This window comes from Tenrec ecaudatus, chromosome 15 (genome assembly GCF_050624435.1).
Source record: "Tenrec ecaudatus isolate mTenEca1 chromosome 15, mTenEca1.hap1, whole genome shotgun sequence".
NCBI lineage: Eukaryota > Metazoa > Chordata > Mammalia > Afrosoricida > Tenrecidae > Tenrec > Tenrec ecaudatus.
Window position 1 is genome coordinate 109962054 of NC_134544.1, and position 25313 is coordinate 109987366.

General features: G+C 41.7%; 1 protein-coding gene across 2 annotated transcripts in view; it reads left to right on the forward strand.

The window, feature by feature from the left end:
- The window catches only part of UGGT2 (UDP-glucose glycoprotein glucosyltransferase 2), a 264459-nt gene extending 239378 nt beyond the window's left edge, over nt 1–25081 (forward strand). For both annotated transcript variants that reach the window (XM_075532610.1, XM_075532611.1), the window contains 3 exons: nt 1468–1584; nt 11294–11417; nt 24209–25081. In XM_075532610.1, the coding sequence (XP_075388725.1) occupies nt 1468–1584; nt 11294–11417; nt 24209–24231 (264 nt within the window). In that variant the 3' untranslated portion in view covers nt 24232–25081. The remainder of the gene's footprint in view (nt 1–1467; nt 1585–11293; nt 11418–24208) is intronic.
- The last annotated feature ends 232 nt before the right edge of the window (nt 25082–25313 follow it).

The window sequence follows — 25313 nt, forward strand, 5'->3', positions numbered from 1 at the left end:
GATATCTGTGTGGTCCCTCCCAGAAGGGCCACACAGAAGGGATGATAAATCCAGAGTGCCATATGGCACCACGTAACTATCCTCTAGTTCTTTATTAGTTCCTCCCCTTACTATTATAGTTTTACTTGTTTACCTCATGAATCCTGTTAGATTTGCATATGTTCGTTTGTATATTTACAATCTTTTGGTACATGAAAGTCAAGATAGAGAACCCATCAGAAATAGTAACAGGGGGGAATCAGGAGCTCATAGCATTGATGACAGTATAACCCCATTCAGTGGGATTGGACAACAGAATTGTATGCGAATGGATATATTTTATTGTGTAAGAATGGCAAAAAGAAAAAAAGGAATAAGGGTTCCTGGGGGGGCTGTTGGGGGGACGGAGATAAAGGGGAGCTGATATCAAGGATTTCAAGAAGAAAGAAACTGTTTTGAAACTGATTGTGGTAGCAATTGTACAATACTGCTTGATGTGAGTGAAGTGTTATGATATCTGTAAGAACTCCCAATAAAATTATTTTTTTAATGAGGCTTTCTAGTCCTATAAAGATTGACAGTCTCAGAAACCCACAGTGGCAGTGTTGCTCTGTCCCATAAGATCACTGTGAGTTGGTCTTTACTCAATAGCCAGGAATTGAGTTTGGATTGGGTGGTTACAGAAGAGCAGGCAGGAGAGATTGCAAAGAGGTACAAGAGAGCGGTAGAGGGATGGATTTGCTCATGATCTTGAACATGTAATGGTCTCGGTCACCCCAGAATGTAGAGGAGAACTTTATAAGTCACTTCAGCAGTCTGGTTTTAACTTACTAGGAGCATAGTGGCTATTAGGAGCACTGGCTGACTGCCGAGTCAGCAGGTCCAAACCATTAGTTGTTCTGAAGGAGAAAGACTGGGCTTTCCTCCAGTAAAGAGTTACCGCCTCGGACACTCACAGGGGCAGCTCTACCCTGTCCTGTAGGGTTGCTATGAGTCAGCATCGACTCCTTGGCAGTGAGGTTTATGAGAGATTTGTTTACTATTCAAACATCCGTTAATCCAGATGCCAGCAATCTTTGCATAAAATCCCTGAATATGCAGACCTGTGAAAATATTCAAGAAACATCATCCTGGGAATCAACAGTGTGTGGTGGTGACTAAGGAAAACAGTAATATCAAGCGCCCTGTGAATGATTAATCCTGGTGACTCAGGCAAGTGGAGGTAGTTTGTCCACTTGGGAGAATCTGAGAGGGTGGGTTTCTGGGCCTCTTCATCCTCAGAGGGAGGAGTTGAAGTCTAGGAGAGGTATGGGCTTTGTCCCAGTGCAGAGGCTCAGGCTTGCCACAAAACGATTGAGGTAAATGACATATTTTTCTAATATTTTAATACAGATAAGTATCTAATTTGCATGTTTCTAATGATCTGCTTGTAATGTTTTGCTCTGTTTTTTCTCTCTATCAACTTAAAACCTTTTTTTTTCCTTGTAGGATCTTCCCAATAATATGATTTACCAAGTTGCCATTAAATCTCTTCCTCAAGACTGGCTGTGGTGTGAAACCTGGTGTGATGATGAGTCTAAACAGAGAGCCAAAACCATTGATCTGGTGAGTACCTGTATTTTAATTTATGTAATGGTCAGATAGAATGTTCAAATAGAATGAGGCCTGTTTCACAAACACAGTTGCACACGTACCGGTTTACTTCTCCTGCTGCTCAGTCGATTATCACAGATGTACTTAAGTGCACGGACATCATCTCCTGTCAGCTGGAGAAGGGGTGGAGTCTAGCCTGTCACTCAGGTTGCAGCTTGATGACCTCATTTGGAGGCACCACGGAGATAAATAGCTCACTGGAGGCCAGATACACACACACTCTCTCTGCTTCGTCTTCCTGCTGACAAGACACATGGAACTACACTAGAGGCCTGGAGCTGGAGGAGCCACGTAGAGACCCCTGCCCACCCTGATATGCTTCCACTGCCACTGGATCAACAAGACTTTCCACCCACTGGCCTGTGATCTTCCTGCATTCGGCATCATTGCATGTGTTCCATGAGTCTGAAGAGGAATTTATAGATTGGTATCAGACAAATGGGCTAATAAAGACTTACGGACTTGCTCTGGTCTGGGCTGGGATGTTTTCTTAATGTGCATGTATTGTTTATATAAGCTCTTTCTTATATTAGTGCCTATGAATGCATTTCTCTAGTCAACCCAGACTAATACAACTTAGATTGGCAAACACAGGGCGACTGACTCGTCTGATGATTCACTAGGGCTCACAGCGCCCGCATGCCAGTATGCTCGCGGCTGTCCTTCATGACAGAGAGAGAAATTATGCATAGCAGAATCCACAAAGGGAAATGGTGCATGAGGCCAATTCCTGAGGAAACCAGGTACATGCTTCTGGGAGTTCTCTTCCAGTAGAAGGAAGCAGAATGGACTCAAGGAACAAGCAGGTAGCTCCTCCTCACACATGTCGGGAAGTTCATTAGAGACCCAGGGTTGGTCCACAGGCCCCTCTGCCAACTCACAGGAGGAGAGAACATGTGAGATGCACCGTGGTGTTTTCAGACACAGCGCACGGTGAGCTTTCTTCATCACTTCGCCTGCGGGCCTTGCAGGGACAGCAGCGTCCGGCTTTTTGTTAGTTCTTTTCTACACAAAGGCTTTTGAACAAAGGCCTTCAACGGGCCGAGATGTTCATAAACTAACTATCATCTTAATATATCATCAGTTCAGTTCTCCTAGTAATAGTTTTTCCTAGGTAAATGCAACCAAGGTAATTCTGGGTCTTTTAAAGATAATTCTATATATATATATCTATATTAGCTGATGTTTTCATTTTAAACAGTTTAACTCCCCAACACATAAGTTTAGACACATAAGTTATTATTATCCATCTGTCCAGAGCTTATATTCCAAGGTTATATTATCTTCCAAAGCTACAGGATATTGTGGTACCTTTCCTGATCATTTTTAGGTACTCATTTAAGTATAGAATAATTGGTTACAAGATCTCTGAAGGAAAAACCATTGAAATATAACAATTCACAGTTGTGAACAAAATAAGGCAGAGCCATAAGAAGGGGATTGTTGCGGAAATAAGAGTAGTGCCAACATACTAGAATGTGATCGCAGAGAGAGCAGAAACAACCAGCGTGAAGAGGAAACTAGAAATCTTAAAGAGAGAGCAAGATTGTGGACTACAGCGCCAAAGACATGACGGTGGCTTTGAGGTGCAAACACGTGACCCGGTCTGTTAGGGATCTTTCATAGATAGGTCAGCATCAGCAACTGGAACAAACCCCAAATTTCAGGGGCTTAATACACAGCCAAGTATCAGACCAAGGTGGGTGCCCCCCCCCACCCAGTGAGTAGCTCCTGTGTATATCATGAAGAAAGGGTCAGTCCCCTCCGACCTTGTTGCTTCAGCATCTCCTAGGAGCCTGTCATCATCTGCATTTAGCTGCTCTGTCCAATAGCATTCATAGGTCGTAGGTGGCATCTGAGCACTTGTAAGTTGTGGTAGTTACATATTCTGGTGTCATTTGAGGATGCAGAGTGAAGATGTGGAGTCTAACCTGTCAGTCAAGTCATAGCCAATGAGGCCTCTGTGTGGGCATGGCCTTCTCCTGAGAAATCTGGGAACTCCTGTATTCCTTTTTGGAGGTGGAAGACATTCTTTCGGCTCACTCCCTGCGAGACAGCCCTGTTGAGAAGACACATGGAACTGTGCTAGTGCCCTGAGCTGGAGGAGTCATGCAGAGACCCCTGCCAGCGCTGAGATGCTCACAACGCCACTGGATCCACAAGACTTCCCACCCACTGGCCTGTGAGCTTCCTGTATTTCGGTGTTATTTTGTGTGTTTTGTGAGTCTGAAGAGGACTTTATGATTGGTATCGCACATAGGGCTGGGCTGGGATGTTTTCTCAATATTCAATTGCTCTTGTATATGAAGTTCTTTCTTATACACATGTAAGTGTCTCTATGAATTTGTTTCTCTAGTCTACCCAGACTAACACAGCAGTCTAAGTTGAAATGTGCTTTGAGCTATAAACTATATACCAGATATTGCAGACTTAGTACAATTAAAATATATCAATAATTTTATTTGATTACTTATTGAATAATATTTTAGATATATTAAATAGAATTCAGTGTTAATTTTTATTTTACATCTGTCTTTTACATTTTGATATGTGCCTACTGGAAATTTTAGATTACTTATATGGCTTACATCTTATTTCTTTTGGATATCACTTACCTGAATGAATATGGAGGTATGAGTGTGTAAGAGGAGTGTGGAGAATGTATACTGATTCATAAAAGTCTTGACCCATTAGAGAGAGTCAAGTTGTAAGAAGAAGTGAGAAATATCGTCCCTGGATGGACAGGTACTTTCTAACAATAGCTCTACCCGGTAAAAACAGCATGGCATACATTTTAGCGCTCACCCTCCCTTTAAATCCAAGGAAACTTGTAGCCAACTTCTTGGAAAAAAAAGTATGGGAGTGGTGTTAAGTCCAAGTTGACTAGAGAAACAAATTCGTAGGCACTCATATATATGTAAGAGATAGCTTTATGTCAAATAATAATTGTGTATTATGTATATGTATGAACTGTGATAAGAATTGTATGAACCCCAATAAATTGTTAAAAAAAACAAAAAGAAAAGAAAACATCCCAGCCCAGTCCAGTTCAAGTCCAGAGGTCCGATATTCGCCCTTATGTCCGATACCAGTCTAAATTCCTCTTCAGACTCATGCAACACCTACAATGACGCCGAATACCGGATGATCACAGGCTAATGGATGGACAGTCTTGTGGATCCAATGGTAATGTAAGCATCTCAGTGCTGGTGTGAGTCTCCACGTGGGTCCTCCAGTTCCAGGGCTCTGGTTCCATCAGTGTAGCTCCATGTGGCTTGTCAACAGAAATGTATCAAGGGAGAGTATGTTTCCCACCTCCAGGGAGGAAGACCAGAAGCCTCAGGAGAAGGTCATGCCCACACAGAGGCTAGATTCCACCCCTTTGCAAGTTGACAGGAGATTCTGTAACCACCACAGGAGTGAAGAAAAATGTCAAGAATATGGACTGAGAAAGAGAAAGAGGTATATGGTTAATGGCATTGAAAGTGATGTCCGCTCTCAACCACAGCACCGTGGGCACTTGGAACCATGTAGCTCTTGGTTGTACGGGCGGTCATATGCACAAGGGGCCCTAATAAGGGTGGTGTCTGATAAGCCCTAGACTGATAACTACTTGGTCTGAGATTCAAACTCAACTGCTACTTCACTGGTGAAAGATGAGGCAGCCTGCTCCCATGAAGATCACAGCCTCAGGAACCCTCCAGAATGTCCCGCTGAGTCACAGTCTACTCAGGGGCAGTGGGTTTGGTTTGGCTTGCTTTGGTATCCTGTGTGTTGTGAGATGTTGAGTAGCATCGTAGCACACCCACACACCTTCCATCGCAGTTATTTAACAAAAAAAGCCCTCACTGTTGTCAAGCTGATTTCTACTCACAGCCAGAATAACCAGAATTATCTCCCAACCCCCCCCCCCACTGTCTGACTCAGCCACCGTCCAGAGGGTTGTGAAGGCAGTAAAACGCTCTCCCTCAAAATAGTGCCAACCTTGTACTTAGCATCCAGACCTTACACATCAGTGTCAGCAGGGCTCCGGACCTTGCCAAGTGTCCCCTGGGACATGATGACTCTAGTGAAGAGCCACGAAGAGTTGGTAGCCCCAAAAAGTTATTGCATCGCTTGAAGTTAAAAAAGCAGCCATGTAGCAGAGAAGCAACAAGCCCACATGGATGAAGCACATCATCCTGTGGATTAATGAGGTGTCGACAGAGTCCAGTAACAGGCACCAGAAGACCCAAAACAAACAAAAAAACATATTGTTGAGAACGAGGGGGGGGTTGGAGCAGAGACCCAAACCCATCTGTAGACAATGAGATATCCCCTCAGAGAAGGGTCACAAGGAAGGGATGCGTCAACCAGGGCACAGTATAGCACCAATGAAACACACAACATTCCTCTGACTCTTTGAGGCCTACACACACACACACACACACACCAACCCACCCTGCACTATCATGTTCACTTTTCACTTCTGGCTAGACTGGAGCATGTACATGGAGCTCACAACACACGGAGTCCAGGTCAGATAAACCCCTCAGGAACAGAAATGGGAGTAGTGATACAGGGAGGGTAGGGGGCAGGTAGGGAGAGGTGGGGAGGAAGAGGAAACTGATCGCAATGATCGATGCATAGCCACCTCTCCCCAGGGGGACAAACAACAGAAACCGTGGGGAATGGAGATAGCAATTGGTGTAAGATATGAAAATAATAATAATATATAATTTATCAAAGGCTCACGAGGTTGGGAAGGAGGGGGAAAAAGAGGAGCTGATACCAAGGGCTGAAGTAGAAATGTTTAGAAAGTGATGGCAACATATGTACAAATGTGTTTGATATAATTGATGTATGGATTATTATAAGAGCTTTAGGATCCCCCAATATAAGGATTTTTTTTTAAAAGATTGCATCACAAAATCAAGAACAATAGTCAATTGTTTTTGTTTTTTACTTCTAAAAGTTCCAGGTACCATTGCAAAACAGAAAATGATTATCTTCAATTTATAGACAGAAGCCTGCAAAGTTAATTTCTGCAAAGAGCATTTTGTTATCCCATTTACTTAGAAATGTATTCACCAAAACTCAAACCCATCACCATCAAATCTATTACAACTCCTGGGGTTTCTGGCACTGTAAACTTGCACCGGAGCAGGCATCCTCATTTCCCTACCATGGACTGGTTGGTGGGTCTGAATAGGTGCCCTTTCGGTTAGCAGCCCTGGATTGGTAACAGGCGACCAGGGCGCCTCAGAAATATATATTATTATAGGGGTGTGAGGTGGGGCAGGGAAACCACAGTGGAGTGAAAATATTGGATAACTAAAGGATTAAGGCTAAGGTTTATGAATCATCACTAATAGCTTCCTGATGATGCATTAAGGGGAAAGGACGTTGTGTCGACCACTAGACAGTCTCTCATAGAAGTGACCCTCTGCATACTTTATTAATGCTTTGCAGGTGTCAGCGGAGACACCTTGTAAGTTTGTTACGTTTGTACTCTTCCCATGATCTCTCTCTCTCAGGAAGTGGCCATTCATTTCTTCACGTTGCTCAAGCCACAGACTCTGAGGCCGTCTGTGCTGTCTCTCTTTTCACAACTCTTCCGGTCCATCAGTAAAGACTATCCAGTGTGTGCCTTCACAGATTCCAGACCTAACAGGAAGAGGCTTTCCTTATGACTCTTTCTGTACTTCTGTCCTTTATCCTCTACCGTCAGTACCTTTAATTTCCATGTACAGAAATTCTATACTGTGACCAGTTGCTAACCAAGTAGCTTAAATAGATCAAAGATGACTAGCACTATACAAGTTAACATACTTTAATTTTCTCTTTTATCAATGTAGAAATAAGACATACCTGTCTCACCCCCATGCTCCCTACTCTACCTTCACCCTCAAAGTTAAGTAAACTTGTACAGGTCATACTACGATTACGTGTGGAGCTGGAATGAGGTAGTCAGTCACAAACAAATTTCATTTTCATTGTTTTACCCACGAAACCTACAAACCAGGTTACATACATTTTGGTTTTATTCTGATAAATCTACATTTGCCATTTTGCAGGTACAATGCAGCCACGGTGCATTTATCACGTTCAAATGTCGCCACTCTGTTTCCAAGTCGTTCTGTCAGTCTTATCAGAACCTCACTTCCCCTTAAGCAAAGAGCTCCCCTTTGCTTACTAAACTCTTAAAGAGGTGTTGGCAACACTAGTAAACTTGAACTCCATAGAGTTTCCTACTGCAGATGTCTTATGTAAGTGTGCTGTACAGTAGTTGAGCTTTTGTGACTGGTTTGTTTCGCTCAGAATGTTTTCAAGGTTCATCCATGTCGGGGCATATATCAGGATTGTATTTTCTCTTTACGGCTGAATAATATTGCACTCTATGCTTAGATCACATGTTGTTTGTCATTTATGTGTTCACGGGCCTTTAAGTTGTTTCCATCTTTTGTTTCCATCTTTTCTTGTGTCTCACTTCTTCTTTGCCCCTAATTCCCTCTGCTACTGCCAATGTTCGTGTTTTGTGGAGTTCACTTGCAGGGAACCATTCTGGTTCTCTCCCTTCCTTCTGTGTATTTTTTGGATACTTTCTTTCTGCTTACCATGTGCATTACCTTGAACATATCACAGCATAAATTAATGCCAACTTAACGTCAGTAATCCGCAGGAACCGTCCTCCCTGCGTGTGTTACCACCTGTCACATTTTTACATCATGGGTACATGTGCATTTGTCACTGTAACGTATAACCATCATAATTACTTAGCAGAATACAAGAAAACTTGCCCTAATGCTTCCCTATGCAATTACTTTTAAGGGACGTCCTTTTTTCCTTCTGTATACAGCTTTGAGTTATTGTCTGCTGTTCTTTCTTCCCATCGGAAGGACTCCTTTTTAGTATTTCTTGTAAAGGCTGTGAAGTGTTTTGAACTTTCTGGAATGTCTTAATTTTGTTCTTATTCTTAAAGTTTTGTCAGATAAAGTATTTTGCTTCTCAGTTTCTTTCAGCATTTTAAATACGTCATTCCATTTTTTTATGGCCTCCGAGGTTTCTGAGGCGAGACCAACACTGAATTGTATTGTGGACGGTATTGTCTCGTATGTGACTACTGCCTTTCCCTTGCTGCTGTCATGAGTCTTCACATCTTTAGTTTTGGGGTACTTGACTATAATGTGTCTTGCAGTAGCTCTCGTTAGGTTTATTCTATGTGGACGCTATTGCGCTACTTGGTCTTATATGTTCATGTCCTTCTCCAAATTTGGACAATTTCTGCCAATATATCTCTAGATATTCTTCCTGTCCCTTTGTTTATCTCATTTCCTGACGTATGTCTGATATGTATGTTAGTTCCCTGGATTTATGACCCATAATTTCATAAAATTATAATCAGAAATCTCTAACCTTTTCCTTGTTACTCTTCAGCCTTCATAATATCGGTTACTTTATTCTGTGTCTCACTGACAGTTTTTCTGTCTACTCAAATCTATTGATTGCAACTCAATATAAGGAAGACCAAAATCCTTACCACTGGACCAATAGCTAAGTAACAGCCTGATAAACAGAGAAAAAGTTGACATTGTCAACGACTTTGGCTGGCTTGGATCCACAATCAGTGCTCATGGAAGCAGCAGTCAAGAGATCAAAAGACATTTTAACACTTAACATAACCGTGCTTGCTGAAAATGCGGAGGACTGAAGCACTTGCTGACGAAGATCAAGGATTGCAGCCTTCAGTGTGGATTGCAACTCAGGGTATAAAGAAAAATGAAATCCTCACAACAGGACCAGTCGGTAACATCATGATAAATGGAGAAAATATTGAAGTTGTCAAGGATTTTGTCTTGCTTGGATCCACATAGAAATAGCAGCGAGGACATCAGACAGCGTATTGCTTCGGTCAGTCTGCTGCACAGACCGCTTTAGAGAAGGAGGAGCAAGGACGTTTCTTGAAGAACTGAGGAGCACCTGCCCCCTGCTGTGGGATTTATTCTCCATTGTATCATTTCTGCATGTGAAAGTTGGACGTTGACTAAGGAAGGCTGTAAAACAATAGGGACATGTGAAGTATGGTGCATGAAAATAGTACTGAAAATACCAGGGACTGCTAACAACAGACAAATCTGTTTGGGAAGAAGCAAGGCCAGATTGTTCCTTAGAGGCAAGAATGGCGAGACGTCATCTTACATACTGTGGATTTATTGTCAGGAGAGACCAGTCCCTGGAGAAGCACATTATGTTTAGTAAAGTGGGTGGGGTGGTGAAGAAGAGAAAAACCCTCGGCAAGATGGACGGCCACAGTGGCTGCGTCGATGGGAACAATCGTGAGGGTGGCACCGGACAGTGCAGGCCTTTCTTCCGTGTGCACAGGGCTGCTTTGCATCGGAGCTGACTCGATGGCATCTAACGACAACAGCGTCAACACGTTCTCTCCCTTCTTCGCATGGCTGGTCCATTATTTACCATCTCTCTGTGTGTCTCGTTATTTTTTGATGAACTTAGGGCATTAAAATTGTACAAGGTGTTAGCTTTTTCAGTTCTGCTTGTTTGCTGGTTTTTGGCGGTTCCACCTGTAAGAAACTCTCGAATGGGCACAGCCTGTAGATTTTGCTTACTGCTCTCTGTGCTGATACTGTTTTCATACAGACCAAGCTTCAGTCTTTCAGCAGCTCCCCAAGGAACAGAGGACACACGAAGTTATTCATCCGTTTTCTCTGAGAGCTGTGTTTCCATCCAAACCAAGTTTTCTATCCGTTAGCAACTCCCAGATGGACAAAGAAGCATACTAAATAAAGCACCTGGCAGGTGTAACTTTCAGTCCTAGTTCACAATCCCTCCCCTACACAATGAGAGCTCATTTGTTTCAGGGTCTCCCTCCTGCTCAGACAAGCGGTGGTGTGTACTAGCTCTCTGTCAGGACAGAAGGAGGAGTGGAGAGGGGTAAAGAGTGGAGTTGAACTGCCGCTCCTTCTTGCCACTGTCCCCTGACGTTCAATTTAGAGTCCTCAGGGCGAAGTAATTTTTTTCCTCATTCTTATTCTTGGTGTACATCTAAGGATGGTCAGGGACTTAGATCTTCTCACGCCCCCAGATCCTCAAATACTTTTAAGGCATGTAGATTAAAGGACTATTGGGAATATGAAAACTATCACTATATTGTCCGATGAGTTCCAGTTCGCTGATTTTTAATGTCATCGTAGTTTCTAATTTGCAGAGACGTATGTGAGAAGGACAACTGAAACGATTTCTATGGACTGAAAAAAATCTGTGGAAAACTGAACCGAATAGTCCATAGAAAAGAGAACAGAAGATTTACTATTGCAGTCTACTGTGTTTCCTAGAGTAGTGATGTACTTGGATCTGCGCCAAACCCGTTCCCCACAAGTGTCAAACTTCATATGAACTACCACCATGTCTTTCAGTAGTATTTTGTTTAAGTTTTTGATTGAGGTATTTGTGTTAAGGACTTATTGCTTAGATTGGCTGTGATTTGTCATTTCACTTGATCTTATCCTTTAAACTGATTTCGGTAATGCTGGTACTTACAAGGCCTCTGCTTTTCATAAATGTATTTTGTTAGCTCTAGTCACACAGAAATATAAACAAATATTTTCTTTGTTTCCTGGAACAGGACATTTTTTCATTTAAAATGCATTTTTTTCATTTCTAGTGCAATAACCCCAAAACAAAGGAACCTAAACTTAAAGCCGCTGCCAGAATTATCCCAGAATGGGTAGAATATGACACCGAGATACGACAACTATTAGAGAATATTGAGAACAGGAAGAATGCAAGTAAGTTATCATCCCTCAGTGTGTGTCGACAACTGAGTCTACTGAGATTAAAAGAGGATAAGACGCATTTTGTAATGACATTTTCGAATGCATGGGTCGAAGTTTCTTTAAGAAGCCCTCTAGCATGATTTAGAACTTCATTTTCGTATAGACTGGGCGCACAGATTTAAAAATGTGGATACGTAGTGTACTCCGCCAGGGATGTGGCCTCAATTCAAACCGCTGCAGAGATAGAGCCAAAAAGCATTAGCCCTGACGAAAGGGAGGTTAAAAATCAAATGAGAGAAATCCTCGTCTTCACCATTACACTGAATTGTGAAAATTCAAGCAATATCTGTAGGCTACTCTAAAAGCCTGACCAAGCTTGTTTAAGGTATCACCTCGTGTTTCCCAGCTAAATTCCGTTCCTAATGCAGACTTCTCTGTTTGCTTCTCCTGAGTGTAGTATCCTTCATCAAGATCTGGACAGTGATGTCCTATTTATCTTTAGGTTTCCTTCAGTTTTTAGATTTCAAATGGTGTGGTTCCTATGACATTTCACTGTCCTATATAACTCTTTAACATATATCTGCTGATTTTTTTTAATAATACTGATTTTCTCCTCATTCCGCTAGTTTCCCATTGCTCTCTCTCTCCCTGTTGTTCTTTACTCATTGCTACTTTGTTCCTGTAAATACGGCCAAAACTTACAAAGTTATATAAGTGGGCCACCCAGAGTTCGTGAAAAAATTCCTTTTCGTTCTGTTTTTCCAGAGTTTTTAACTCCTCTCATTTTAGCTAATCCTCACAATGATTCCTTCCAATAATTCAGAATATGACTTTAGGAGGAACTGAAGTGATTATATAAAATTTGTTAAACATGTGTGAAATTGCATTTGATCATTTTCTCTACAAGAAACCAGTGTGTCTGGGAAGTGTGGTAGATCTTCTAGATTGGTGGAACAAAACACAGTATAAAAAGATGCTTGTGTGTGTAATGATTTAGTCCACATAATGATAACCATTCCAATTAAGTACACGTATTCAGAAAGTGTTTTGATAGTTTATTAGAAGAAAGAAAGATAAAGGAAAGTCAGAGATGGGGAGAGAAAAAAGGGAAGCAAAAAAGGAATTAAAGAATATTTATTTAATTACATCACACACTCGCACAAGGGTTTGTAGAGAACAGATCACTAATTGAAAATGTATATATTACATGTGTAACTACAACTAATATATGGATATCTTTAAATACTTTAATAATAAAATATTCTTTAAATAATTAATTTCATTTTTTACCAAGGGAATTTTATAACAAATGATGTGTTTAATGTAATATGTTTTTACTAGTATGGTTGGCATTTTTCCATTTTAATAATTATATGTCTACATGATACATATCATGGAATCATAGTGTACATCCAATAATAAATTTATTCAGATTTCCATTATTTAAAAAATCATGAATAAAACATTGAGATAAAAATGTTTCTCACATCAAATTGGGCAGAAGTTAAAGGATTGATAGCCCCGTGGTGGTCCAGGTATGGACATGTGAACCCTCCAATATAGCCAAAGAGTTAGTGGTTCTATGAATTTGAGAAGTTTTACAATATGTATAAAAACTTAAGGCAACAAATGTACTTGACACAATAGACGTATGTATGGATTGTGATAAGAATTGTACGAGTCCCCAATAAAATGATTTAAATTTTTTAAAAAACAACCAAAAAAACCCGTAAAACATATATGCCCTTTGATGTAGTGATCTACTTCCAGAAATTTATTTTTTAAAAGAAAAAGATAAGTAGATATGTTTATGGTAAAATTTTTAAGATAATCAAAAAGAAATCATTTACTGATCTGTCTGAAAACCAGACTCATTGTCGCCAAGTTGCTTCCGATTCATAGAAACCCTACAGGGACTTGTAGAATTACCCTCTGGGTTTCCAAGACTTGACACCTTGGCCAGACAGCCTCCTCTGCCTCCCATGTGGCAAATAGCGGGTGCAAATCACCAACTGCATGGAGAGCAGCTCTCGGTGCAGCCGGCTGCGCCACCGCAGTTCAGTAGGATGACCTACATAAATGATCCATTCAGAAACTAAACTCAGTTTAGGAGTTCAAGACAATTAAGGTAATTTATTGGTGCTTGGCCGCATAAAGAAGTTAACTAGCTCATAGAACAGTATTTCTATAGCAATTTATGATTGATCCCATTTTAGTGAAAGAAACTTAAAAGAAATTATTGCTTTTCCTACTTAGTACTTAATTGCAATTGTAACCTATGAGGGGGGATTCAAAAGTTATTGGCACTATCATTTTATTCCATTTCCCATGAGCTTTTTAAAGTATGTTCACTGTAAACATTAAAAATAATGGAAGTAAGGAGAAAATTGGAAGTCTTTTACTCACGCAACCCAAAAGAGATGTACCGTATATACTCGTGTATAAGCCGAGTTTTTCACACAAAACAAGTGCTGAAAAACTGGGGTTCAGCTCATACACGGGTCAGTGGTACCCCAGCGAGGTGTAACATCTCATGGGTGATTGCTGTTCCTCCGCTTTTCATTCAAAGTCCCGCTGACACTGCAGGGCTTTGAATGTTTGTTTACTCACATCTAACCAATCAGAGCCGTCCTATAACGTGGACGGCTCCAATTCTCAGAAGTACCCGTAGTGATTCACTTACGCTGGCAGGTGAACTGGCAAGGATGTGTGTGTGGCTGCGCTCTGTCTCTCCCCTCTGTCTCTGTGTTAATTCACATCCTGCATTTCCCACCCTAGGCTTATACTCGAGTCAATCCGTTTTTCTGGTTTCCCAGGTAATAATCAGGTACCTGGGCTTATACTCGGGTAGGCTTATATTCAAGTATATACGGTACATCTTTTATAACCTTTGCATTTTTCATATTATGAATGGGATTGTGAATTTTGTCATATAAATTTCTTTTTTTCCCCCACATCAATGTTTGAACTTTGCTTATTTTATTCAATAAGACAATAGGTTTTTCCCTCCTGGTTATCCAAAAACACTTCTATGTAAAACATGTTAACACGTTGTAATTTGAGTTAGATATTTTCTCATTTGGGCTTTTAGATTTTCTTTTATGTCTAGAAATACCATTATTCGTGATTTTAAAAGATTCAGCTATTTTTCTTGGAAATTTTTATTTTTCTCTATTCATCTTTGTTCTATTTGGAGCATATGGTGTGAGGCATATCATTTTTTTAAATTTCCAGTGGTCCTATAATTTCTATATTATTTGGGGATTTTAAAAAATTTAATCATTTTATTGGAGCTCACAAAGCTCATCACAATCCATACATATACATCCGTTGTGTCAAGCAAATTTGTACATATGTTGCCATCATCAGTCTCAAAACATTTGCTTTCTACGTGAGCCCCTGATATCCACTGCTCATTTTTTCCCTCTCCCTTCCCACTCCCACTCCCTCATGAACCCTTGATAATTTATGAATTATTATTATTTTGTCATAGCTTACACCCACTTCAGTCGAAATCTCCCTTCACCCACTCTTCTGTTGACCATCTCCCAGTTAGGAGGTCACATGTAGATCCTTGTAATCGGTTCCCCCTTTCCACCCCACCCTCCCTCTACCCTCCTGGTATTGCCACTAACAGCACTGGTCCTGAAGGAATCATCTGCCCTAGGTTCCCTGTGTTTCCAGTTCCTATCTATACCAGTGTACATCCTCTGATCTAGCCAGATTTGTACAATAGAATTGGTATCATGATAGTGGGGGTGGGGTGGGGGTGTGAGGAAGCATTTAGGAACTATAGGAAAGTTGTATGTTTCATCATTGCTACACTGCACCCTGACTGGCTCATCTCCTCCCCATTCCCCTTCTGTAAGGGGATGTCCAGTTGCCTACAGGTGGGTTGGGTCACCAATCATCACTTTCCCTCATTCACAGTGATTTGTTCTTTGATGCCTGATATCTGATCCCTTCAACACCTCACGATCACACAGGCTGTTGTGCTTCTTCCATGTGGGCTTTGTTGCTTCTCAGCTAGATGACCACTTGTTTACATTCAAGTCAAGACCCTAGATGCTGTGTATCTTTTGATAGCCGTGCTCCATCAGCCTTCTTCACCACATTTGATTATGCACCTGCTTTGTCTTCAGCGATCATGTTGGGAAGGTGAGCATCATAGAATGCCAGTTTTTTTTTTTTTATTAGAATGCCAGTTTAATAGAATAAAGTGTTCTTGCATTGAGGGAGTACTTGAGTGGAGGCCCAATGTCCATCTGCTACCTTAATACTAAACCTATAAATATATGCACATACATCTTAATACTAAACCTGTAAATGTATGCACATACATCTATTTCTCCATCCTCATATATAAACATATTTACATATGTATATGCCTTTATTTATACCTCTATTCATGCCCTTTGCATTCCTATCTCTTTCCTCTATTTCCTTTGACTTTTCTCTTGTCCCACTATCATGCTCAGCCTTCATTTGGGTTACAGTAATTCCTCTCAGTTACATTACCCTTGATCCCAGCCTCCCAGGCCTCCTACACCCTCCTCACCACCAATTTGGATCACTTGTTGTTCCCTTGCCCCTGGGTTTGTTAACACCACTTCCTTTCCCCCACCTCCCCTCTCCCATGTCCCCCCCAGAACCATCGGTCCAATTATTTTCTCTTCCAGATTGTTCATCCAGCTTATCTTATTTAGGCAGACCTGTGGAGATAATAACATGCACAAAAACAAAGCAACAAGGGAAAACAAGACAACAATAACAAAAAGTCAACAACAACAACAAAGAAAAACCTGTAGTTAGTTCAAGCACTGTTGGTTGACCTGTAGGAGTGTTTTCCAGTCTACTACTCTGATGGGGTGCAACACCCTGGCCCCAAAGTCTATTTTTGGTCTTTTCTCATAGTGAGGCTGGCCATATGGTGTTCTCTGTGAATTGGCTGCTCTGAGCTGGAATATCGTCGTTCAAGGCTAAATGGGTCAGGATGTGCTCCACTCTTTCTTCCTCCCCCTTCATTTGCTCCCATGTGCTCTGATCAGATATGTCCCTCTCTCCTGGAGCTGCAGATTCAGTGCTGTCCTCTGAAATAAATTCCTCTGTGGGGAGGGACAGTTGTCCACATAGTTGGGATTGGGGCTAGCCCCTTAGGCCCCTCCACTGGTTCCCTACTCCATGCTAGTATGTTGCATTCACATCTTGGAGAACCGGGTTGAAGTCTGGTCCCTCTTTCCCTGTGGAGATATAAACAATACCCTCCCCTTGGGTGGGTTAGTGCCCTGTTCTCCTGTTACCCATTTCTTTTTTTCCCCTTTTACCCCCTCCTTTTTAGGGGGCTACCATATATATCCCTGGATTTGTCTGACCCCTGCCATACTACCTGTTCCTCGCCCCAGGAATGTTTGTTTACAGCAGCCTTTTCCCTAAGCCCCTGTTATTTGTTTTTTAACTGGGAAGTTTTACTCTGCCCCATTTGTCTCTGTCCTTACATGTGCCAATTGCACCTTCATTGAAAGCTCATGATATAGTTTAATATCTGGTAGGAATCATAACCACTCTCTGTTGCTTTTTTAAATAGTTTTTCTGGATAATCTTGTTTATTTTTTCATACAAACCTACGAATCAGCTCATCTAGTTCCAAATATATGTCTGAGGGTGTTCTTTGCAGGTGGTTGAAAGAGGATTACATTAACTTTGTTAGTTAGCTTAGGGAGAATTGATGTAGTCATGAAATCTATTCTTATTGTCCACAAACATGTTCAGATCCAGCTTTATTTTCATCGTCAAACTTTATTCAGTTAGGTTTTATAAATATCTTCTTTTGTTACTATTATAAATGGAGTTTTCTCTTATAGCTTATCTTCTTAGTGTTAGTTACTTATATAGAGAAGGATTTTTTTTTTAGTTTCTTACTATCATTTGAAGTAATTTTTTGATTGATTCTTCTTATAGTTTGTCCAGGAACACATTTATATCATCTGTAAACAAAAATTTTTTTAAAACATTTTATTAGGGGCTCATACAACTCTTATCACAATCCACACATATACATACATCAATTGTATAAAGCACATCTCTACATTCTTTGCCCTAATCACTCTCAAAGCATTTGCTCTCCACTTAAGCCCTCTGCATCAGGTCCTCTCAAAAATATTTTTTCATACTTCATTCTAACCCTATGCCTCGGATTGTTTTTTTCCTGTCTAATTGATTTGGCTGATACATCTAATATACTGTCAAAGTGATAGAAAGTGAAACTGAATGTGTCGATTAACAGGCTTTGTTGGGAAGCACAAGCCGCTGTGTTTTCTAACCCAGAAAGGAAAGAGCAAAGACGCAGCGTGAAAGGAGATTGGAATAGCAGAGTGGAGAGAGTTTGGAGAAACCAGGGAGTGCCATAGTCTAAGGGCGAGCAAGCAAGAAAGCAAGAGCAGGGGGAAGAGAGGTGAGAGATCAAGAGAAGGAGACCAAGAAGTCACGCACTAATATACCCTCAGGGACTCTGGTTAATAATTAGGTTCGAGAGGGCACCATGTATCTTCCTGATTGGGAAGTTTGAATGTGGCAGGTGGGTGACATAAACTCAACCGACACACAGAAAGTTCCTTTGTTGTGCGTGGAAATGTGGGGGGCTATGGGAAAGAGTTGCTTGTAATGGCTAGGTATTGCTTCATGTGCAGTTGAGCCCATTACAAATAACAGTGATAATAGTAGGCTTGTTTGTCTTGACTTTAGCAAGCCAAACTTCTATGCCCATTAAGGAAGGTGATAGCCGTATTGTCATAATTAATATTCTCTCTTTTAGTTTCCTGGCATCTAGTATCCATTGCAATGGCTACACGGAACTCATAGACAAAATTCATAAGTAAAGGGTTTATTAAGGAAGTTAACAAGTTGTAATGCCAGAAACACCTAAGGTTTCAACCTGTGGGTCACAACCCCTTTGGGAGTCGCCTGATTTATAACAGTAGCAAAATTATAGTTATGAAGTAGCAAGAAAAATAATTTTATGGTTTGAGGGGGTCACCACACATGAGGAACTGTATTAAAGGGGCTGTGGCATCAGGAAGGTTGAGAACCACTGGCCAAATGGTTGAGTTTATAAGGACATGTTACAAACTTTGTCATGCCTGCTAATAAATGCCTGAAGGATGTAACCCTCTGCTATAAATTTCAACCAGCTGAAGCTCTGTGGGTCAGCAAACACAACCCCCTGAATTAAGTGCCCAGGGGCACCCCACTCTGAAAGCCAGCCTGCTGCAGGAGAGCACTCAGCTTGACTTGCTCTTTGGTTTAGAAGGTTCATGCCTCAGTTCTATGCTCTGGCTTCTGGTTCGGCTGCTGCTCATCTGAGATTGTAGCTGTCCTCTGGACCCAGGCAGTTCACTTTGCAGGGCTCTCCAGTCCAGAGGACTCAGTCCTCTCCTGGCTCTTGCTGTTCATAAGGTTCCTCCTCTTTCTCAGAGGGCTCATTTATACACAGCAGGATGGCATCCAGGGGATCCTGTTTGTAACTACTCACAGGTGAATCCTGTCAGTGTCTTCCCCACCTTCTTACCAAGCCAATGCAGGGAAGGTCGTTTAGGGGGAGTCTGAGACTTTGGCTAGAAGAGCCACATTCAATAACTCACTGCCCTTGCAATAACTTTGGACTTGAAAATATGTGTATTATCATGATGAGGAAGTGCACATTAATTCCCTTCTCCCCTTCTCTTTATGTTAGTGAGTGTTCTGTCAGGCGCAGGTTAGTTACATGTTATTAAATCTCCCTTCATCGGAAATAGAGGTGACCAAATGGGTTTGTTTTGTTTTTAACTTGGGTCACCTAGATATAGTAGTAAATGTCCCAATATTAAATCAGTGTTCCTAACATCCTTGCGTACCGAAAATAAAGCCCACTTGTCATGACCATTATTCTTGTCATGTGCTGCCGCATTATCTCTAATGTGTTAATAATGTTTCGTCGCTATCATAAATGAAAGGAGCCCGGGCGGTGGGTGGGGGGTGGTCACGAGTTGGGCTGCGATCCGCACGGGTGGCACTTTGAAGCCCTGAGCAGCTCCAAAGGCTTTCTGCCCCCGGAACCGGTCCCAGTCTTGGGAACCCCCAGAGGTGTGCTATGAATCAGCCTTGACTCAAAGGCAGTGGGTGATCCTCAATGAAAATTGTTTCTAATACCCATTTGGATAATTTTCATCAGATTTTAGAGTTAATTCTTCTACTGTTACAAATGTATTACCACTTAGTAAAAAGAATTCGGTTGTGTTCTTTTTCTGTTTTCTGGTACAGTTTAACTGGCCCCGGGATTTGGAGCTTCTTTAGAACATAGCGAAGACAGAGTTAGAGATAAGGACATCAAAAGTAAATTCATGTCATATTGTCTGGAAGTATACAACGATACAACCAGTGAAAAACAGAAGTTGGATGGGAGGAAAACAGGCAGAAGAGTCAGTGTAGTATCTGGGAATCAGATTATGCCCAAATCTGGAAAATGTAGTAGGAGTTTAAATATATTTAAGAGTACAGCAGATGGAAACACCAAGAAAGATAATATTTCTTTAACATTTCTAACAGTGAGCTAGTTTTTATTACTTTCCAGTGTTTTTCTGATAAATTTGCATTAGCTGTATGAATGTTAACCCAAAAAAATCTGCCGCCATCTAGTTGACAGTGCCTCCCAGAACCCCCCTCTGAGGTTGCCACGGCCAGACATCTATATGGGACCAGAGAGCTGCTTCTTGCTCCCATGAAGCAGCTGGTGGGTTCAAACCGTCCCTGAGGGTGACCCCCGGGCTCCTCGGCCAGCCTGCTGGAGGAGGTCAGGGTGCGTGGGGCAGGGAGCCTGCGTCGGCCCGTTCTCTGAGCGGGTCTTGTATGAGTTTTTGAAGAAAGCCGTTTCCTGGACTTAAACGCAGGACATTTCTAGGGAAGTGTCCAGGGTGGGGATTTCAGCTTGTAATTGAAGGACTTTCTCTACTGTTGGGACAGGAAAAGCTCTAGAACATACTGCTTCTCTATATCCTCAACATTTGACTCTCAGTCCGTGTCTGGTTCAGGACAACTACTTCCTTCCCTCCCAGTTCCCAAGTGGCTTCTCCTAACTTCTACCTTTTGCTGCACCGTGACGAGAGTGAGCCCACTGGACCCACAGCTGGAGCCAGTTGAGCCTTCTGTTTCCCTAGGAGCCGTGCCTTTCTTCCATCTCAGTTGACTCCAAACTGCCCCGCCTCAGGGACAGGCTGTAGCTTTTGAAGGGGCTGTTTGAGCACCAGCCGCCCTGAAAGCCTTGCCAGGACTCTTTCCTCCTCTCGGTACTTTGGTTCCTTCCTGTGCAGATTTGCTCGTTGTTTCACAGTATTTACCCAGCTTCCTATGATAGGTTTTCATTGTCTATCACTTTGACTGAAAATGCAGTTTTTATTGTTTTGTTTGTTTTTCTTGTTGCTATATGCCCGTAAGAAGAAGAAAGTGGCCCTGCACAAAAAATCATATCCATGTGGCTGAGGGGTAGCGCAAAGTGGAGACCCAAAGTCCATCTGTAGACAACTGGACACCCCCTTACAGATGGGTCACAAGAGACGAGCCAGGCAGGGTGCTGTGCAGTACCAATGAAACTTACAATGTTCCTTTAGTTCTTTAATGCTTCCTCCTGCCACTGTCATGACCCCAATTCTGCCTCACAAATCTGGGTAGACCAGAGCATATACAGGGATATAGATAAGAGCTGGAAACACGGGGAATCCAGGACAGATAAACTCCTCAAGACCAATCTTGTGAGTAGTAATACCAGGGAGGAAAGGGAAAGGTTGTTGGGGAGAAAGGGGGAACTGATCACAATGATTGACATATAACCCCCTCCCAGGACAACAGAAAAGTGGGTGAAGGGAGACAGTGGTTGGTGTAACACATGAAAAAAAAATTTTAATAAGTTATCAGTGGTTCATGAGGAAGGGAGGGGGGAAGGGGAGAAAGGAGCTGATAGCAAGGGCTCAGGTAGAAAGAAAATGCTTTGAAAATGATGATGGCAACAAATGTGCATGACACAATGGATGGATGGATTGTGATAAGAGCTGTACGAGCCCCCAATAAAATGACTAAAAATACAATTAAATTTAAAAGGAGGAAGAAAGTGAAGTGGCACACTTCACAAACAGGCAGCTGTGAGGTGGAGCCTGAGTCAGCGCTGATAGCGACAGTGCTGAGCAGGGTCTTCTCGTGAGCTGATTTTGATCAATATTGGTATTGTTTATATAGTCTGTACTTGGGTTTGATCTTTAGCGTTTGGCATAAGACTTTTTATTAAATACTTTTATATCTCTTATCACAATCCATACATTCATCCAGTGTGTCAAGCACATTTGCACATATGCCCCCATCAACATTTTCAAAGCATTCTCTTCCCACTTGAGACCCTGATATCAGGTCCCCATTTCTTCCTCCTCCCTCTCCCACCCATCCTCCCTCATGAACCCTTGATAAGTTATGGATTATTATTTTCGTATCTTCCATCACCCTCTGTCGTCCCTCACCACCTTTCCATTGTTCATCTCCCTGGGAGGGGGTTATAGGGTGATTCTTGTGATTGGTTCCCTCTTTCCCCCCCCCCTCTCCCATTCCTCTTGGTTTCTCTACTCATTGTTGACTCTGGGGTCAGTTATCTATCCTGGATTTCCTGCATTGCGGGCTCATATCTGTAGCAGTGAGCATGTTCTGGTCTAATCCAATTTGTAAGGTAGAATCGAGTTTATGATAGTGGGGTGAAGGAAGCATTGAAGAAGTAGTGGGAAGTTATGTTTCATCAGTGCTATGCTGCACCCTGACTGACTCATCTCTTCCCTGTGACCCCTCTGTGAGGAGATGTCCAATTGTCTACAGATGGGCATTGGGTCTCTGCTCCATTCCCCCCATTCACATTGGGTATGATTTTGTTCTGGGTCTTAGATGCCTGATCCCTGATCCTATTGACACCTCATGATCACGAACAGGCTGGTTGGTATACTTCTTCCATGTGGTGGCCTAAGATTTATATCATTTCATTTATATATCATTGCCAAAGCTGATAAGTGTTTCCTTAGTTGGGCATGGATTTGAGTTTAATTTTAGGGTAATCACAGAAGGTCACCACTTGTACTGTTTCTCCTGTTTGGGAATTAAGATTACTGTTGTGGCTTTTCTTTGTTTACTCTCTTATTAGGCTCTCTGTAGTTTATTAGTCGAGTTTGCTTTGCAATCTTCACACATTCTTTTTCACCTTTGCACATTTCAGATACATATTCATTACACTTATGTTGTTATGCTTTTTCCCAGTCTCGTGTGTTTTCTTACCCTTCTTAAGAGTGCCCAAATATTTGAGGTACTTGAGATTTTTTAATCACTTCATTGGGGGCTCTTACAGTTCTTAGCACAGTCCATTCATGCATCCGTTGTGTCAAGCACATTTGTACATACTGTCTATACCCCAGTATAAGCCGACCTGAATATCAGCCAAGGCACCTAATTTTACCACAAAAACTGCATTAAAAATGTGCGGGAAAACTTGGTTTATACACACGTATATATAGTATATTGCCATCATCCTTTTCAAAACATTTTCTTTCTACTTGAGGTTTTGATATCAGCTCATTTCCCCCCTCCCTCTCCCTCCCTCATGATCCCTTGATAATTTATAATTTTTTTTCATGTCTTACACCAACTGCTATCTCCCTTCACCCACTTTTCTGTTGTCCATCCAGTTATATGTCGATCATTGTGATCGGTTCCCTCTTGCCTCCCCACAACCTTCCCTTCCCCTCCTGGCATCGCTACTCTCATTATTGGGCCTGAGGGGTTTATTTGTCCTGGCCTCCCTGTGTTGGGAGCTCTTGTCTGCAGCAGTGTACATGCTCGGAGCTAGCCGGATTTGTAAGGTAGAATTGGGGTCATGACCATGGGGGATGATACTTGGTTTTCATTTGACTTTTTCATTCACTTTTTTTGAAGTATAATAAAATGATCCGGAGATTTCTGATAAATGTTACAGTGGTATAAACACAATCAAGGTATAGATCATATGGCCTCCAAACAAGATATGCCATCTGGCCTCTTACAGAAAAGTTTCCTAAGTCCTGATTTACGATATGACCTTTATCATAATGATTAATGTAGCCAAACGAAAGGAAACCCACTACCATTGAGCTAATTCTGACTGCCACATGACCTGCAGGACAGAGTTCATGTGCTTGGGACATGTCAGGAGAGACCAGTCCCTGGGAAAGGGAAACAACAAAGCGGAAGGCCCTTGTCTAGCTGCAGTGACAAAATTGTTGTTACAGAGGGCTCCAACCCAACAATTGTGTAGCTGATGAAGGACCGGATATTGCTTCATTCTGCTGTGAATAAGCTTTCTGCACATGGGAGCTGCCTCTAGCCACCTGACAACATGCAGTCGAGGGCAGTGGGGTTTTAATGGAATCCTGTCATGTAACTCGATGCAGCCTCTTCAACAAAGATTACAGACGAGACACTTGTGGAGAACCCAGTAGTAGTATACCTTGATATTTATGGCACACAACCTTGCAGATCCCTGTGTGTGAGGGAGGGTACTCGATCCTAGAGCGATCCTCAGAGGACATCACTGAGGGGGACTAAAGTACGAGAAGTTGTGATCTAGTTGAAGATGCCATAGTATGCAAAGAGCTGTTCTCAGAGGGCATGAGGAAGTAAGCAGGCACTTGCCAAGAGACATATCCTCAGTCAGCACTGTGCTTTCTATTTTATATTGAGAATTTCATGAACTGAAAAACTTTCCTCCCCTACAGTTTTGACACATGATGAACTCTAGCACCGGTATGCATGAGATGAGCATCTGTAAGAAGTCTGCCACCTGCTGGGAACGTGTGGAACTACTGCCAAGACTACTGGGAAATGCCCATGAGATCAGTAATAGATTCATTGTAAAAACAAACTTAGTTATTTAAAACAAATGTACTTAATGTGTTGAATAAGTTTCCCTGCATTCAGATATGTCCCATTGATTATTTAAAATTGATTATTTAAAAGTTCATTTTTCCTGGTATCTGAAAGCATGGGGCTTCTTCTACCAGTTAGACTTTTGACGTTTGGCTAGATAGGCAGCAGAAAGTAGATCTGCCGACTGAGTCTCATGTATGCGTACCAAACCATCAACATCTTTGTGTACTCCAGTCCTATGTGCATCGTAGCTCTGTGTTTTTTTAAATGCATTTAAAATGAGAGAAGCCTATTTTCTGTTTTTCTTCTGGGATAAAAACAGACTCATGTTTATCTTTGTTTAATACAAAAACAAAATAAATTGAACCTATTTGTACAATAACTATTGCCTTAAAATAGAAATAGCGCTGCACTGTGAGCATTTATTTTAGTTATCTTAAAGCACATGTTTCAGCCCTACGATTCATCTCTATTATTTTTAGGTTGTCAAATTGTTTTTCATAAAATTCGTGGGAACTCAGGGTATGTATACATTCTTTAAAAGCTCACACAGCAGGGGCGATCCTGGGAGGGTAGAGGGAGGCTGGGTTGGAAAGGGGGAACCGATTACAAATCTACATGTGACCTCCTCCCTGGGGGACGGACAACAGAGAGTTGGGTGATGGGAGACGTCGGACAGGGCAAGATATGACTAAATAATAATTTGTAAATTATCAAGGGCTCATAAGGGAGGGGGGAGCGGGGAGGGAGGGGAAAAAAGAGGACCTGATGCCAGGGGCTTAAGTGGAAAGCAAATGTTTTGAGAATGATGAGGGCAATGAATGTACAAATGTGCTTTACACAATTGATGTATGTATGGATTGTGATAAGAGTTGTATGAGCCCCTAATAAAACGATTTAAAAAAAAGAAAGAGAAATATTAGAGGGAAAAAAGATAAAAGCACACAGGGCTTT